Source organism: Cuculus canorus, chromosome 16, assembly GCF_017976375.1.
Source record: "Cuculus canorus isolate bCucCan1 chromosome 16, bCucCan1.pri, whole genome shotgun sequence".
Lineage (NCBI taxonomy): Eukaryota > Metazoa > Chordata > Aves > Cuculiformes > Cuculidae > Cuculus > Cuculus canorus.
Genome location: NC_071416.1, coordinates 4041345 through 4055364, shown reverse-complemented (window position 1 = coordinate 4055364; position 14020 = coordinate 4041345). Strand labels below are relative to the sequence as shown.

At 51.9% G+C, this 14020-nt stretch overlaps 1 protein-coding gene across 5 annotated transcripts in view; it reads left to right on the top strand.

The window, feature by feature from the left end:
* Positions 1 to 13921, top strand: part of CBFA2T2 (CBFA2/RUNX1 partner transcriptional co-repressor 2) — a 73104-nt gene extending 59183 nt beyond the window's left edge. For 4 of the 5 annotated variants that reach the window (XM_054081570.1, XM_054081573.1, XM_054081574.1 and 1 more), the window contains 7 exons: positions 288 to 469; positions 1424 to 1677; positions 3179 to 3264; positions 4452 to 4647; positions 6769 to 6837; positions 7195 to 7385; positions 10323 to 13921. In XM_054081570.1, the coding sequence (XP_053937545.1) occupies positions 288 to 469; positions 1424 to 1677; positions 3179 to 3264; positions 4452 to 4647; positions 6769 to 6837; positions 7195 to 7385; positions 10323 to 10607 (1263 nt within the window). In that variant the 3' untranslated portion in view covers positions 10608 to 13921. The remainder of the gene's footprint in view (positions 1 to 287; positions 470 to 1423; positions 1678 to 3178; positions 3265 to 4451; positions 4648 to 6768; positions 6838 to 7194; positions 7386 to 10322) is intronic. The other variant, XM_054081571.1, reaches the window with a different exon arrangement.
* The last annotated feature ends 99 nt before the right edge of the window (positions 13922 to 14020 follow it).

Genomic DNA, 14020 nt, shown 5'->3' with positions numbered 1-14020 from the left:
GAATATTTGAAGTATTGGCATACGGAGCGTGTCTGGGGCGGTTACAGGCTGGAAATGTGGAGCACTTTCCGTTGCACTCAGTTTTTGGGTGCACCAATGCCAGACTGTCCTCTGCTCTTGAGAAAACCCGGGTAAATCTAACACTGGGAGCCAGAGGATGCTGAGGAGGGGCCACAGGCTCAAGTTGTTATTGCTCTGAGGTATTCCATGTGCAGAGCAAACCCTCTGGGAATGTCTGGAACCACCTGCCACAGCCTGTGTAAACCAGAGCCGTGTTTGTTTTCCAGGCCAACCTCCCGCTGCTGCAGAGAGAGCTGCTGCACTGCGCCCGAGCGGCCAAGCAGACGCCTTCCCAGTACCTGGCCCAGCACGAGCACATCCTCCTGAACACCAACACCACCTCCCCTGCTGACTCCTCTGAGCTGCTGATCGAGGTCAATGGGAATGGGAAGAGGCACAGTCCAGACAGGTAAAACCAGCTTTTATTGCTCTCCTAAGTTCATAGAATCGTTAAGGTGGAAAAAGACCTCCGAGCACAACCACTCCAACCATCAGCCCAACACCGCCGTGCCCACTAAACCGTGCCCCAAAGTGCCACATCCACACATGTTTTTAACACCTTCAGGGGTGGAGACTCCACAAATTCCCTGAACAACGGGTTCCAGTGCTTCACCACTCTGCCAGTAAAGAAATTTTTCCTAATATCCAGTCTAAACCTCCCCTGGCACAACTTGAGGCGATTTCCTTTCATCCTATCGCTTCTTACTTGGGAGAAGAGACCAACACCCACCCTACTACAACCTCCTTTCTAGAACCCGTGTCTCAAGTTCCTGTGGCTTTTGTTTCAACTTTGCTGCTATGAAAGTTTCAAGCAGCATCCAGGGCTAAACCATAGGATCTTAAGCTCCTGATTCTGGCTCTTAATAAGACATCGCTGACTGCTCTTCCTGCCCTGCAAATTCAGGCTGGGCTGCTCTTCCAGGCAGGTTCTATCCCAGAGGGACTGTTGGCGCAGCTCGGAAAAGCCAGAGCTGGAGAGCTGAGCGGTTCTCCACCTCCCTGGGCAGCGAGCAGAGACGCTGTCAGGGCTGGGAGTGATGCGGTTCATTTTCACCACTTTTGATTCCAAGTAAAAAGTTGTTGTGTGATCACACGGAGCCTGCCTTAAATGTATAAAAACTGTGAAATGTTAATTTGGTCACGCTTGGAAAGATGAATCACAACACTTGGGGCAGCATGAACTTTTTCTTCAACAGGGTCAATGTGTGGATTTGCTCACAAGCTGAGCAGGTTTGTTTTGGCTTTCTGCCTTTACTCCCCTGGAAAATCTTTGCAGCCCAAACTCTGCTGATTCAAAATCTGCATCTTTCTGAGTACATTTATGCGGTGCTAACGAATACCTTTCTCTGTGGTGTGGTTGCAGAAGGGAAGACAGCAGCTTTGAGAGGGAGACGCTGCTGACGGAGCCTCCGGCCAAGAGGGTGTGCACCATCAGCCCTGCGCCCCGACACAGCCCTGCCCTGACAATCCCCCTGATGAACCCCAGTGGGCAGTTCCACCCCACTCCGCCGCCCCTCCAGCACTACACTTTGGAAGATATCGCCACCTCCCATCTCTACAGGGACCCCAGCAAGATGTTGGAACACAGGGAGATTCGGGACAGGCACAGCAGTCTTGGTGAGAAAGAGTCATAGAATCGTAGAATCATGGAATGGTTTGGGTTTGAAGGGACCTTAAAGATCATCTAGTTCCAGCCCTTCTGCCATGGGCAGGGATATCCCACTGGCTCCGGCTGCCCAAGGCCCCATCCAACCTGGCCTTGAACACCTCCAAGAATGGAGCAGACACAGCTTCCCTGGGCAACCTGGGCCAGGGCCTCGCCACTCTCACGGTGAAGAAATTCTTCCTTATGTCCCGTCTAAATCTGCCCCTCTCCAGTTTACAGCCATTGCCCCTTGTCCTATCACCACAAGCCTTTGTGAACAGTCCCTCCCCAGCTTTCTTGTAGCCCCTTCAGGTACTGGAAGGTCACTCTAAGATCACCTCTGAGCCTTCTCTTCTCCAGACTGAACAACCCCAACTCTCTCAGCCTGTCCTCATATGGAAGGTGCTCCAGCCCTCTGATCATATTTGTAGCCTCCTATGGACCCATTCCAACAGCTCCGTGTCCTTCTTATGTTGAGGATTTCAGAACTGGATACAATACTCCAGATGAGATCTCACAAGAGAGGAACAGAGAGGCAGAATCCCCTCCCTCGCCCTGCTGGCCACGCTGCTTTGGATGCAGCCCAGGACATGGTTGGCCTTCTGGGCTGCGAGAGCACTTTGTCAGCTCATGTTGAGCTTCTCATCGACCAGCACCCCAAGTCCTTCTCTGCAGGGCAGCTCTCAATCCTGTCATCCCCCATCATGTACTGAAAACAGAGATTGCTGCGACCCAGGTGTAGGACCTTGCACTCAGCCTTGTTGAACCTCATGAGGTTCTCACAGGCTCACTTCTAAGCCTGGAAGGCTTTTAATTGTAGAAGCTGGGAAATCCACCAGTTGAACTTCAGCGTTGGTCCCTGCTTGACCACTGGCACCCATGCTGGTCATGTCCTTTGAGTTTTTGCAGGGAATTCAGAGAAAACAACTGACTGTGGGAGGTTAAAACCAGAAAGATTTAGAGTTTGTATTTCCCTATGAGCGTGTAAAGGCTGGAGCCATCGAGGATGAGGAGGAAGGACCCAGTGTGTGAGTTGAGTCCAGCCAACCCAGCAGGCAAGAACAGGGAAATAGAAGTTAACTTTTCCAAGATCACTAAAGCAGGAGAGCAGAGCTCGACTCCCTGCTCCGTTTCTTCCCCAGGCTGTGTGGGAAGTGCACGAGATGTTTCCACCAGGGCAGGTGATTCACAAGCTCTGAGCTCCTGTGGGTTTTTAATAAGGGCACCAGCTCCCCAGGCAGGTCAGATCCAGACCCATGAGTGGATTGTAGCTCTTCCAAGACAGTGACACCAACAAGATAAAAGCACTGATGAGGAATTGCTCCTGTAGAGCCATCTCCTTGAGACAAGTTTTTAAGTCCCAGTTGTACGTTGCTGGAAATACTTCTATTATTGCTTTGGGATCACCTTCCCTCGCCAGCACTGGAAGCACTCAGTCCATCTAATCACTCCTCTGGCTGTGGTTTGTGGCAGGGTTGAATGGAGGATACCAGGATGAGCTGGTGGACCACCGCTTAACGGAGAGAGAGTGGGCCGACGAGTGGAAGCATCTCGATCACGTAAGGAATGGCAGGAGGTGGGGGAAGCTCTGTGGGATGCAGTAACCCAGTACTCTGCATGCTCCTGATTTGTTATTTTCGTAGAATCACAGAATCTTAGAATGGTTTGGGTTGGAAGGGACCTCAAAGCCCATCTAGTTCCAACCCCCCTGCCGTGGGCAGGGACACGTCTCTCTAGCTAAGGCTGCCCAAGGTCCCATCCAACCTGGCCTTGAACACTTCCATGGAGGGGGCAGCCATGACCTCGCTGGGCATCCTATTCCAGTGCCTCGTTTTCTTGTTGTTGATGCCACATCCGGACTTTCCTACCAGCTTGTAGAAGAACAGGCCATCACAAGAAGGAGGAGGGTGGCTGGGAAGGGTGGATAGGAGCAGTAGTGCTTTCCTGACAAGTTTTCTCTGACCATGGTCAATGGAAGCCAAAACCACTCTGGGTGATGTGTCTGGAGCTGAGGAGCTTCTGCAGAGCAGGACCATGTGTCGCCCTGGCTGCCCAAGTGGCCAGGTCCATCCTCGGCCCCGCACGCGTCTTTTCTGCAGCAGCCCAGGCCAGCGCTGTACCACCAAGAGTTTACAGAATAAGTAAAGCCGGCATTATTTCTTAAAAGACTTTTTGAACTGCCAGCCTCATCTAGGTACCAACACAGCACCTGGTACTTCTGGCAGACCCTGCGGTTTGGTTTTTCCCTCTGCGCTTATCCAGGCAGTGTTTCTCCCAAAGGGATGGGATTGAAATTCGACTTTGATCACAAATGCAGAGACATTCCATGCTTGGTTAGGCTTTAAAGCTGATTTTTGGCAGGGGTTTTGTGTGGAGTAGAGGCTCGGTAGCTGAATATTTGCGAGCTGGGATGTGACTACAGAGAGCGGGATCACAGGGCTGTTGTGTGGGCATCTCGTTCCCATAGGAAAGTGGGGTTTTTCACCTGCCCCATTAGAAGCCTGGCCCTAAAAACCTCCTATGGTGACTATGGTGTGTGTGTGACCCCAGCTGGTACTGCTCAGCATCGCTGCTGTGTGCTTGGGTATGGGACGCAGTCTTACCCACCTGTTTGAGTACTGCATCATCCAAAATACCATGCTCATGTTTCATCTCCCTGGGATGGACCTTGTGGTAGTTCCATGAGAAGTTCAGGAGATGACCTCATGAGCGGGCAGCAAGACTTAAACCATGTTCCTCCCTGCAGGCGCTGAACTGCATCATGGAGATGGTGGAGAAAACCCGGCGCTCGATGGCTGTGCTGCGGCGCTGTCAGGAGGCCGACCGGGAAGAGCTTAACTATTGGAAGAGGAGGTGCAGCGAGACAGCCGAGCCGCGGAAGGCAGGCAGCGAGCTCATCTCCAGGCAGCACAGCCCCAGCAGCTCCGACTCCATCGGCAGCGGTAAGCGAGGGGCGGGTGGGCTCCACCAGGAGGACCTTTCTAAGTAGGTGTCTAATTATGACAAAGTGATGATAATGTATGCAAATTATAATAGAAATGAAATACTTAAGCAGTGCGTAACTGTTCTCAAAGCATTGAAGAGAGCAGAGTCCTTGGAGACATGGGTGTTCCTGGATGAGCTCCTGGAAGCAGCAGCTGCTGGCATTGGAAGGGCGGCAGCAGCCCCTTCAGCTGCTGCTGGAGAAAGAGAGCATTTTAGAATCACTAGGTTGGAAAAGACCTTTGAGATCGTCGAGTCCAACTGTACCTGTCCACTGCTAAACCTCAGCAAGCCATGCGTGCTGACCAAACCGAGCCAAGTTCATTCAGACCTGAAAAACCAGAGGGTGAAAAGGCAGGAGAGGTGGCTGGTTCCACTCCTCGTCCCCTCCCAGTCCGTGTCACCTAAAGGATTTCAAATGACGAGGTCTTCTATTTCTAAAAATACCGAAGACTGCTGTAGGAGCTGCTACCTGAGTTATTAATTCTATTTTTGTATCGTGAGTCACTTTTACTTTATTAAAACTGACTACTTTTCCCCTCCACTATGCAAGGATTTTGAGCTTGTACAAGAAAACAACTCTAAAATGCTGGTTTTATGCATTTGGGTGTAATTCTTATTTCTACCCAAACAAATATACTGGAAATCAAATGTTGAAAAAAACCCTGATTATTTGATAATAAAAAATTTATATTTTCTAACAATAAGAATATAGATGTCAAAAGTCTCAATTTGGTACATATTTTTGTCTTTATTTGGTACATATTTGGCACATACTTTGTTTGTATACCAAGTAAAGAGTGAGTCCTCCTGCATGTCAAAAAAAAACACCAGACCAGAGCCCAGCCCACGTTTAGCTGCAATTCAACAAGTTTTGATAGTTCACGGACAGCAAGAATGAGTATTTCCTGGGGGAACAATAACAAGCACACAAGCAGAAGGAATTAAAAGAGAATGTATTAATCCAGGTTTCTCAGAAACCAGGTGCCCATGGCACCAGCTATAGCCGCAGAGTAGCATGTGGTGAGCCCACAGGGCATGTGGGAACTCCTGGTGAGCACTGCCAGCATTTAGACCTCTGTATTTTATATTATGACAACTAATATACTTACAGCCCTGTGTTAAAGGTGATGTAATTTAATATTTTATTTATAAATTGGGAGAGTTGATGCTTTCTGCCCTCGTGGGACCTAGGGTGAGGTTTCAAGCTCCATCACTGTTGTGAGAAGGTGCAGTTAAACGTCAGGAAGTATCCCCAGGTGTGCAAGCTAAAGAACCTCAGCGCCCTCCTGGACTGCTCCCAGCAGCCTTTGACATCAGTTTTTGGGTTGACCCTTCAGAAAGTTACTCTGAAGCCTTAAAAAAAGAAGGATGCAGAAAGCACAGGAGAAGGCTTCTGAAAGGCTTTCCTCTGTGACCATGGTGTGTGTTTAGGTCCTGGGGTGACCATCTTGTTTGGTCTCATCAGGTTTTCATAGGCTGATGGGTGCTGAGGAGCGTATAAACCTTGCCGTACGGGGTCTTGCAGGAATTACAGAATCATAGAATCCTGAAGGTTGGAAAAGACCTCTAGGATCATCTAGTCCAACCGTCAGCCCAACCCCACCATGCCTGCTAAACCATGTTCTGAAGTGCCATGGCTAGATGTTCTTTGAACACCTACAGGGAAGGAAACTCCACCACAGCCTGTCCATCAGTTCAAGTCTTCAAATTGACCCTTAAAGTGGAAAGTGCTGGGTTTAATGTAGACTGCTGGGCCTGTAGATAGGTGTTCAAAGTGGCTGGACAATGTGAATTTTGGCTGGCACGTATTTGTAAGCATTGCCTGTTGTTGTAGAGTACCAGGAGATGGAAATGGGTTACACAGTGTCATAAATTATGCAAGGCACTAATTAAACTTTGTAATTTATCATCTTGAGTGTTTGATGAATGGCTTTAATTGTAAGAATCCTCTGCTTTGAGTTTTAGCTGGTTAATTCTACCCTGCCCCACCATGTACAGAGGTACCGCTGGGTATTTAAGCAGCAGTTGGGTGAGAAAGAGGCTTTGCCAACCCTTCCTTGTGTCCTTTATTCCAACAGATTCATTGCGGGAGTTCAGCAGCAGGTCAGGAACGGGCTACGTCACGGAAGAGATATGGAAAAAAGCTGGTAAGTATTTGCTAGTGACCTCAGCAAGGGATTCTGTCGGATCGGCTGAAGTAAACACAGATGCTGCAGACTTGCTCTGCGGAAGTAGGAGAAGCCCAGCTGCAGGAATGGCCAGGGATGTCCACATCTGGCTACCGATGCCCCCATCTTGGGTTTTCTGAAGGGCTCTGTTCGTTCTGTACGATGCCAGTGAGGATTTTGTAGGGCTGAGCCTGGGTTTGTTCTGGTTATGATGCTGGCGCTGAGCAGGAACCTGCAGGCATCCCAGCTGCAGGGAGCACACTACTGCATCCCAGCATGTCCCAGAGGCTGTCTCTGCTTCTCGGGTGGGTGAGTGAAGCTGTTCTTTTTTTCCAGAAGAAGCTGTGAACGAGGTGAAGCGCCAGGCCATGTCGGAGGTGCAGAAAGCAGTGGCAGAGGCCGAGCAGAAAGCGTTTGAGATGATTGCCTCTGAGAGGGCTCGGATGGAGCAGACCATCGCGGATGCCAAGCGCCAGGCCACCGAGGATGCTTTCTTAGTGATAAACGAACAGGAGGAGTCTACAGAGGTAAGATGGCAGGGGACATCCTAGGAAGATACTTCCAAAGACTCACGAAGTCCTGGTGCTGCCCAGCAGTGACCCAGAGCCTGCACATTCCTCTCCCTTCTCCTTTTAGATGTCTCCTTGCAATCAATAACTAAAGACACGCACTGGGTCCATTAAAACCCCTTTTGCTTTTGGTTTGGCTGACAGGGGAATCTGCCTAAATGGTGTCTGTGGCCCCCGTGTGGGTGTAGCAGCCATGTGAAGGCACCACTGGGCACCATGAGCTGGACTCAGCGTAACAACCAGGGATTTCTTGGGATTCAGGGCGGTGTGGAAGTAAAGGGACATGGATACAGGTAGATGCAGCCCTCAGTTTAGCTCAGAAATTTGCTGTTGTGACATTTTTGATAAGGAATTGCTGTTTGTGGGCTTTGAAATAGTGCAGGGTAGCTGCTGGTGAAGCTACATATAGGTCGTGGTCTCTGCCCCACCCTGTGTTGGTGCAGACTAGCCTGGTGCGTATCCATTGCTTTGGATGTTGCTGTTTCACTGGCTCCCGAACCAGGGACTGGAGCAGCATGTGGTCGCCTCACCTCCAGAAACTGGGTATCATGGGAATCATGATATAGGGATCGTGGGAAGCACCTGTGTGAGGTGGCTGTCCCTCATAGCACCTCATGAGATGTTTGTAGGTTGGAAAAGAAGGGTTGGCTCTTCATCTGTCATAGCCAGCACCACCCCCTGAAAGGGTCCCTCTTCCTACTCTTCATTCATTACCTTCCCTGTTGTTTCACTGGAAGCTTGTTCCATTGAGTGTTGGAGATCTCAGCTGGACTAGACAAGGAGAATTGCATGGCCAGTTCCTGCCCTGCTACATAGCATCCACTTGTGCGCTTCTTACTTGAATTCCTCTCCGTGGATGCAAGAGTAGAGATTTTGTTTCTGCCGAGCACAAATCTGAGTTAACGTCTGCTGGAACTGAGCAGGCAGCAAATCCATTCCGCTCCTCCCTAGGGGGTTTCCATCCACGCTGCTGGCCAGGATTTGGGCAGGTGTGGTGCTGGGGTCCCCGAGCACGGTAGGAACTACATAAATATTGGGTGCTCTTCCAGAAAAGGATGCCTGTGCTGTTTCCTGATGGAATCACTGAAGGGCGAGTGCACCAGTCAGTGAGAACATGATGAGAGTGGGTGGAACTGCTCAGGAAGCCAGGGGAGAAATGAGACAAGTGATGATTTCTCCACAGGGGAATAGAGGAGCCAGTCCTCCTCCTCTGGCTGTCCTGGGGAGCGGCCGAGCATCCCTGGCCGGTCAGGCCTTGTTTCTTCAGCACGCAGAGCTCTTCTCTAAAGGCCACATTGAAAAGCCACCACGTATTGTGGCACAGTGTGTAACCTTTGAAACAGTTTGAAAGCACCCCTTGAAGTGTAAACAGCTGTAAAGCAGTGACCCAGTTTTCCAAGAGTAAATGTAGGCTTCACTGGGGGTGTTTTTTGGTCATGAGTTCTGCTTCTGTCCTTTGGGGACATGGCCTGGTGGTAGGCTTAGCAGGACTGGATCGATGCTTGGACTCAATGGTCTTAAATGATCTTAGAGAGGGACTGTTCACACGGGCTTGTAGTGACAGGACTAGAGGCAATGGGTATAAACTGGAGAGGGGCAAATTTAGACTGGACATTAGGAAGAATTTCTTCATGATGAGAGTGGTGAGGCCCTGGCCCAGGTTGCCCAGGGAAGCTGTGGCTGCCCCATCCCTGGAGGTGTTCCAGGCCAGGTTGGATGAGGCTTTTAGCAACCAAACCCAGTGGGAGGTGTCCCTGCCGTGGCAGGGGTGTTGGAACTGGATGATCTTTAAGGTCCGTTACAACCCAAACTGTTCTATGATTCTAAAGGTCTTTTCCAACCAAAACCATTCTGGGATTCTATGATTCTCTCTTGAGACAGAGCAGCCTCGAGGACCTGCTGGCTCTGGAGCAGCTCGCTCCCCACCAGCTTGCTATGGCGCTTCACCGCCAGCCCATAAATCATGGCTGGGAACTGGTGGCTCTGGTATGGACCCTGGGAGTGGGGAATCTCACTGCCTTTCCCTGCACCAGGGCTGTCTGATACAGGTCAGCATCTCCCACCAGACTATTTTCCTGCTCTGACAGCTTTTTGCTTATGGCCACAGAAGCGAAAGGTGCCCTATGGGGCAGGATTTGAGGCAGACACACTCAGGCAGAGGCTGTTTTTCTGCAGCTGAACTTGCCTTCCCCAGCACGCCATTGCTAACGCGTGAGTCCAGCTGCAGGGAAGCTAATCCACCCGCTCCCCATCTCGGAGCAGCTGCAGCCGCAGCTCCCGGCGCTGGCCCCTTGCCCCCGCGCTCGTACGGAAGCGGTGGCACGCCGTAAGGCCACCAGCTGACGCCTCTCCGAGCGGCCAGAGGGGCTTTGCTCTGCTTCCAGATTGAAGTTCGGGCTCTGGCAGTGCTTCCACCTGGCTGGGAGGCTTTCAAATGAGCTTTTTTCTCATCCAAATTAGCCTGCTCCGACCTCTTGTGCAGCGAGGCAGGGTGCAAAGCAAATGGTGCCTGTGCAGCACGCGGTAATCCCTGCAGAGAGCACTTGGCTGGAAGCGATACCAAAACAGAGCCGCTTAAAACAGGAAATAAAAAGACGGAATGGCAGCATCTGCAGCGTGTTTTTCAGCCCTTGCCTGCTGCTTCCTCTGTGCATTTGGGTGGATCTAGGGGAGCGGTGCAGTCTGGCAGGCGGGTTTGGGCAGAGCAGCAGTGTAGGGGTCAGCACCCCCAACAAAAGGCTGTGAAAGAGCGGGAATTAATGGATTGCTCATTTTATTACCACTAAATCTAGGCCAGAGGGCAGTGCACGGTCCCCTCAGAGCTGTTGACTCAGTACAGTCCTACAGCTCTTGGAAGCTAACCTCGTGTTCAAGTGTGGCATTTTGGTCTTGCAGAGTTGCTGGAACTGCGGTCGCAAAGCCAGCGAGACGTGCAGCGGCTGCAACATCGCCCGGTACTGCGGCTCCTTCTGCCAGCACAAGGACTGGGAGAGGCACCACCGAATCTGCGGCCAAAGCCTGCACGGCCAGAGCAAGCCACTGGCTCTGCCCATGGGCCGCTCAGCAGCCACCAAGAGCCTCGACGGTGTCCCCAGCCCAGCCCTTGAGAAGACTTCAGCAACCACCTCGCGCTCCTCCACACCGGCATCCGTGACAGCAATAGATACGAATGGGCTCTAAAGGGGAAGTTTCAGTTCAGTCCGTTTGATTGGGTTCCCTGGGTTTTTTTTAAGCCAAAAAACCCCCACGGCATTTTATCACTTGACACATGGACACTTGGCACCAGCTCCTCGCAGCGCCGACACTCGGGCTTTGCTATCTCATCCTGCCTTGTTTCTTTTGTGGCTCAGGAAGAACTGGGGCCATGCCTGTCTCTGCACGGGGAACCAGAGCATCGTTCGGGACCTGGAGGAAGCTGGACGCTCGCTCGGGAGGACCTGGACTCAGTGGAGAGCGCAGGCAGCACACACAGGAGATGCTGAGACCCATCCTCGTGGGTCAAATATGCTCCAGCTCCTTTCCTGGTGTGTCTGAGCTGCCACCTCCCTCAGCTCCCTTTCTTCCATGATATGCATCTATTTTTTTCCTTGCTCCCAGGCAGTGATGTCTCAGACGGCTGTGCTGGCTGGTTGTTGCTGTGAACAGACCAGAGCCAATTTCCCAGCAGGAGCACCTCATCCTCCAGTGCAATGGCAAAAGCTGAGCCCTCTTCTTTCTTGCTGCCTGCAGGTCGGCAGCTGACAACTGCAGAGAGGGAGGAGGGAATTTGTCTGCTCTAAACCAAATGTCAGTACCGGGGAAGCCCGGTCACTGCTGGGGGGTCTGGATTTAATCCCATTCTGTGACCAGTCGCGAGTTGCCCGTTACCCTCGGTGAGATCTTTCCCAGGGGAAGCATGGAGCAGATCCAGATTGGGTGCGGGTGGTTCTTGCCCTTTGCACTTGGCTACCATTACATTGCTATACAGAAAGTGAGTTTTTCACTGCATGGCAGTGGTTGGTTTGGGAGTTGCTGCCGTTGATTTTGCCCACAAAGATCTTCATGCAATGCCGTGGGTCCCAGTCCGTGCTCTCCACTGTTAAAATGAACACAGGACCCTGTGGCTGATGTCGGTTCTCGCCCTCTCCCCCAGCCCCGGGGTGCTCCGGTGGTGCTGCTCCGATGCTGGCTGCGCTCCTTTGCCCAGAGCTGCCCAGGGATGCTCAGCCACCAGCATCCAGCCCTTGGAGACCATCCCAAAGGGCAGGCTGAGAGGAGAGCAAGGTCTTGCGGGGCTGCCTTGGTCAGCCTGGGGAGATCATCGCTTGGAGAGGCCCTGCTGTGGCCTTCACAGAAGGATGTAGGGCAGTGCAAACCCCACAGAAGAGCTGTTCCAGATGCAGCAGGGCTCATCCTTGGCTGCTTCATGGATCGTCGGAAGCGCAGCCCCTGGGAGAGGTGGGCACAGGCCCTCTGGGGAGCCCCACCGCTTTCCCACGCTGCAAACAGGCTGTAGGAACCCATCCATTCAGAAAAGCCGTGTTTCCATGACGGGTTTTGTGTGATTGCTGGGCTGGAGCCCAATGAGGCGAGTAATTCCCAAATTATGTTTGATCACTTTTCCAATTGGAGGCGAATAATAGAGATGTAATGGATCCTCACTGGGCTGGCAGCAGTGAGCCGGCTGCCCTGGGATAAACGAGCGGTGCGCTGAACCAGCTTTTCCTTAGGGAAGGCTCATTTGGAAGCTGCTGTGGTGGGATAGGATGGATGGTTCCCATTTTATTTTGCAAGAAAAGCCACCTGGTGTTGAGGACAACTCGCTGTGGCACCTGGGACCACCCCAGCGCTGCTGGCTGTACAGAGTCTGAGTTGCAGCCACGGCTCCCAGGAGCCAGCAGGACGGTGCTGTGCGGCTGCAACCCAGGAATAGCATCCCCCAGCTCAGGGATTTGTACCCCAAGAGTGCTGGAGGCAGCAGGGTGAGCCTCAAACTGCAGCAGCCCTGGGAAGCAGCTCTCAGCACCTCTGCAGCAAAGCCAAAGCTCTTGCTCTGCACCCAGGGCTGCAGCACGGAGGAGTTTGGAGCATCAGCCAACGCTCAGGGCTGCCCTGGCATCCCCACTCCTCTCCTGGGAGCTGAAGGGCTTCCCTGCTATATGGGGACATGTGCGCAGTCGGAGCTGCCTCAGGTAAATAAAGTCAGGTTGTGACATCCCAATCCTGACCAAACACTGTGGGTCAGCGGGCGGGGAAAGAGGAGGCTGGAAAGGAATTGCTTGTAAATAGGTTGTCTTCCATAATTCTCATGCAACTTTGATGGCTGTGTACTAAAATTAACCCCAGTGTAAATGACCGAAATACTAACAATCATGATTAGAACAAGATTGCTTCTTTTTGTTTTCCTACCATGGAATGATAAATGTGAAACTCGGACATGGGACGCCGTTGGGGTAAGGTTTCTATATTTTTTTGGTTGACATTTAATTCTGTAATAGAAATTTGTTACTTCATTCCTGTGCATAACTTATTTAATGTACTGTATAAAGGAACCCCAGCTGTTACAGATGTATTTAGTTTGTTCTACTCAAAAGTAGTCAATAAAAGACTATATTCATCATGCAGCTCCCACACCTCTTGCAGAAGGAACCGGGGTTGCAGCAGTGGCGCTGCCAGGCCAAAAACTGCATCCTCTGTGGTGCTGGGGGCAAAGCGAAGCCTGAGAGCAAGTGCGGGTGGAGCCGGCGTTCAGCCCCTTGCTTGGTAATTTGGGATTTGGGGAGCTTCATGTTTAAGTATGTTCTTTTTTGAGCATAGAACAGCCTGCAAGGGGCTTGTGGTGCCAACCCTGTGCCCCCCCAGCTGCTCAAGGGTGCCCACTGCGCAGTCTTCAGCCATTTGAGAATACTAATTCAGTGATTAAAAATCCAAAATCGGGGGTCAAACCCCACATCAGACCAGGGTGGCTGTTTGTGTCCACCAGAGCCAGCTGAGCCCAAACCTCGTGCCTGCGGCAGCTCTGGCGTTAGTGGATGCCTACCGTGGTGCAGCTCAGCCCTTTCTGGTGGCCCCGGCACCTCCCTGGTCCCCTCACCTGTGGCTCTTATGGGGCAACACAGCGTTTGGCTGACAGAGCCGGGGTTTCACTGCTGCCTGAGCCGTGGGCTCAGCCACCTCTGCTGCCCCAGGACTGTGGCTTTTTGGTTTGGAAAAGGAGCAGTTACCAATAATCAGGTAAATAATTGGGTGTTCAAAAGAGGGGTCCCACATGGGAACGGGGCCAGGCTCTGTCCTTGCCCCATCCCCAGGAGGGAGCATTTGTGATTCAGTTGCCTGAGCCGGGAGAGGGGTTGGCAGTGCCCACCAGAGCTGGGCAGGGGCTGCTATTCCCTACTCCTCCAACAAGTTGTTTTCCACATCCCCTCTCCTGGCATCAGCCAGGTCACCCTCCCTCTACCCCCAAACCCATCCCCTTTTGCCCACTGTGGCCCCACAGCACCAGGACAGGGGTGACACCGTGCCCAATGTAGCCTATACGCAGTGTCCCCAGGACAGAGCTTTACCCACTGCCCCTTCACAACAGATTAATTGCATTTTAATTACTGCACCCAGCA